We start from the raw sequence: 2,623 nt of genomic DNA on the forward strand, positions 1-2,623 counted from the left end.
GCAGGAATGGCTTTTGTCTCATTGTATATCCTGTTTCTTTTGTTATGTAGCACCAATTAACATAACCACATGGTGTAGTGATGCCCCACATGACAGCAGACAATTTAACAAAGTAACCCCCTTAATGAGGAATCTTACCTAGTTTCTCTTTCTGCTTCTGAATTCATCTTGTTTTGTTTTCACAGCACTCTTTTTCTTATGGGACCAATGAAACAATTGAAAAGGATGTTTGAGCCTACACGTTTGATTGCTACTACTGTTATGTTAGTAAGTATCAAAGGAATCAGTTTTAACTCATGGTAACCTGTAAAAAATTCCCACTGTAAAGTCCTTTCATATACATTGATCTAACTAGGTCTCAAGATGTGTTTGTGGGTGGTTGTTTTGGGTTTTTTTGGTTTTGGGGTTTTTTTCTCATCAAACATCCTGCACATCTGCTAAAGTGGAAAGGTATGCGTAGCACCAGAGAATCGCCTTCCTATTATGAAAAATGGAGCTGAAGTCAGATTGTTATGCTAAGTGAGCATTAAGGGTCTGTGACTGGTGCGTGTAAAACCATGCACATGCTTTTTTAGGAAGCTTGAGTTCACCACATCACATTTCCACGTTGCTTAAAAGATGAGAGGCAGGAAACTAGTTTTTAACAAGTCGCACTGTGAAAATTGTTAGACATTCTATTTTGCATAATTTTGTCTTTTATACTCTGTCTGATTTGCTTTAAAGAGCCACGTAGGTATCTCTACCTTGCTAAAATTGTCATTTCCTGACAAAGCAACTGGAGAATCCCTATGCCTTGGTCATTTTGCATTAAGAAATACAGGAAATCATCCCAGTTGGCTGGTAGCTTCAGCTTTTGAAACTTGTATGACACAATGACATTGCAAATTCAGCTGAAGTCAGCCTGTGGAATAATTTTTATCTTCAGAAAATGGGAGTTGTGGCCAGCCTTTGACTGGAGGTGGGGTGGGAGGCAGGTGGGGGTGTGTGGGATGGTGCGTGAAAATTGCTGCCAAGTTTCAGACTCTTTCTTGTTTAAAGTGCATGTGCTTTTTTGTCTCTTCAACTTTCCCATTTTCTCTTGATAGTCTTAAGATCTTGAAAGGTAGTTTAACTTGCATGAAGCTGTCCTCCCATTTACAGTGTGAATGTCTTCAGAGTGTTCACTTGGCATCAGCACTTTCTATTTTCTCTTTAAACATCCAGAGAGGCTGCAGGCAACTGATAGAGCTTGAGAAATTGACTGTGCCTACTTGCAGATCAGCAGCAGGCAAGAAGCCTACTGCATGGAGTGTTTGTTTGGTATGCATTTAGGATGTCTGGAGTCAGGAGAATACCTGCAATGTTCTTCACTGAAATAAAGCCAGTTGTTAGATGTATGATGTAGTATTTAGACGAATATACAAATCACTGAAAAACTACATTTCATGTCAATAATCATGGTTGAGGTGGGGTGTATGATTTCTTTGGCAGTACACGTGTTACTGTCTTGAATATGTAGTATGAAACGTCTTTTTTTTTTTGTAACTGAAGCAGAAAAACATGCATTATAATCTCTGGTAGCATAATGGTACACATGCATCAAAAGGCTGTTAGATGTTGATGAAGATCGAGTATCAGCATCTGTCATAGCTAAATGAACTGTCATGTCTTAAACTGAAAATGAAAACTTGAACTAAAAAGAAGCTCCAGTTAAAACTGAGGGTTAAAACAGAAAATAATCCAAAATGGCCGACTACCCCCCAAGATTTTAACTGCACTAAAGACACAGTGCAACTCTGAAAAAAGAAAAGGTGCCAGTTTGAATGTCTGTGCTGGACTTTACATTAAACAACAGAGCTACTACGCAAAGGCTGAAAGTTCTTAAAAGTCTATTGTAGTTTGAATTCGTAAGAATTAAGTGATGACATAACTTCAACCCCCTGGTAACCTTGAGAGTCAACAGGAAATGTGGCATGTACAGCAGCAGAAAGACTTGAAGGTTGTAACCGAAAAGCCTTGCTTATGCAAAACGATGAAGTGGGGGGTATTCCTCTGACACCAAGAAGTGTGTCGGATGAAGAAGGAACCTCTTCCTCTTGTTCCTTTGCAGCGGCAAAATTATTTTTGGGAAATACCAAGCCAATATTTCCTCATTCCTTAATTCGCTTGAGAAATGTAATAGCAAGAGCATTTTAAATAAGGGGAACTCTTACGCAGGATCGGGTAAAACTATGGAATGGTGTAATCTGTTTCTGTCGCTGGGAAGAACCCCATTACAATGTTGCAGTATCTATAAAAACTGGAGTTGTTTCCATGTTTAATAGAAAATGTTTGTTTTCTTCTAGTTGTGTCTCATACTAACACTGTGTTCTGCTTTCTGGGTGAGTACTTGAGTCCTATATGTGTATATAACTGGAGTATATTTTAAAAACAAGATTCTTATGCTGTTGTCTCTGCTGTGTTTCTCCCATCTTCTACCCTCCTTCAGTGGCGTAAGGAAGGACTCGCCCTCCTTTTCTGCATTTTACAGTTTTTTGCCTTGGCATGGTAAGTTATTTCTTCCTTACACACTCCATTTTCTATTGTATCTAACATCAGTAGTGGAATAGAGAGTGGATTTTGACCTTGCATGAGTTAGCAGGAA

The 2,623-nt window shown here is 38.8% G+C and overlaps 1 protein-coding gene across 1 annotated transcript in view; it reads left to right on the forward strand.

Annotated features, from left to right (window-relative positions):
- The window catches only part of SFT2D2 (SFT2 domain containing 2), a gene marked incomplete at its 5' end in the record, with an annotated part of 5,609 nt that overhangs the window by 1,484 nt on the left and 1,502 nt on the right, over positions 1-2,623 (forward strand). The window contains 3 exons of the mRNA XM_010139988.1: positions 186-267; positions 2,325-2,360; positions 2,468-2,526. Coding sequence (XP_010138290.1) covers positions 186-267; positions 2,325-2,360; positions 2,468-2,526 — 177 coding nt within the window. The remainder of the gene's footprint in view (positions 1-185; positions 268-2,324; positions 2,361-2,467; positions 2,527-2,623) is intronic.

Source organism: Buceros rhinoceros, unplaced genomic scaffold, assembly GCF_000710305.1.
Source record: "Buceros rhinoceros silvestris isolate BGI_N320 unplaced genomic scaffold, ASM71030v1 scaffold60, whole genome shotgun sequence".
NCBI classification, from domain to species: Eukaryota; Metazoa; Chordata; class Aves; order Bucerotiformes; family Bucerotidae; genus Buceros; species Buceros rhinoceros.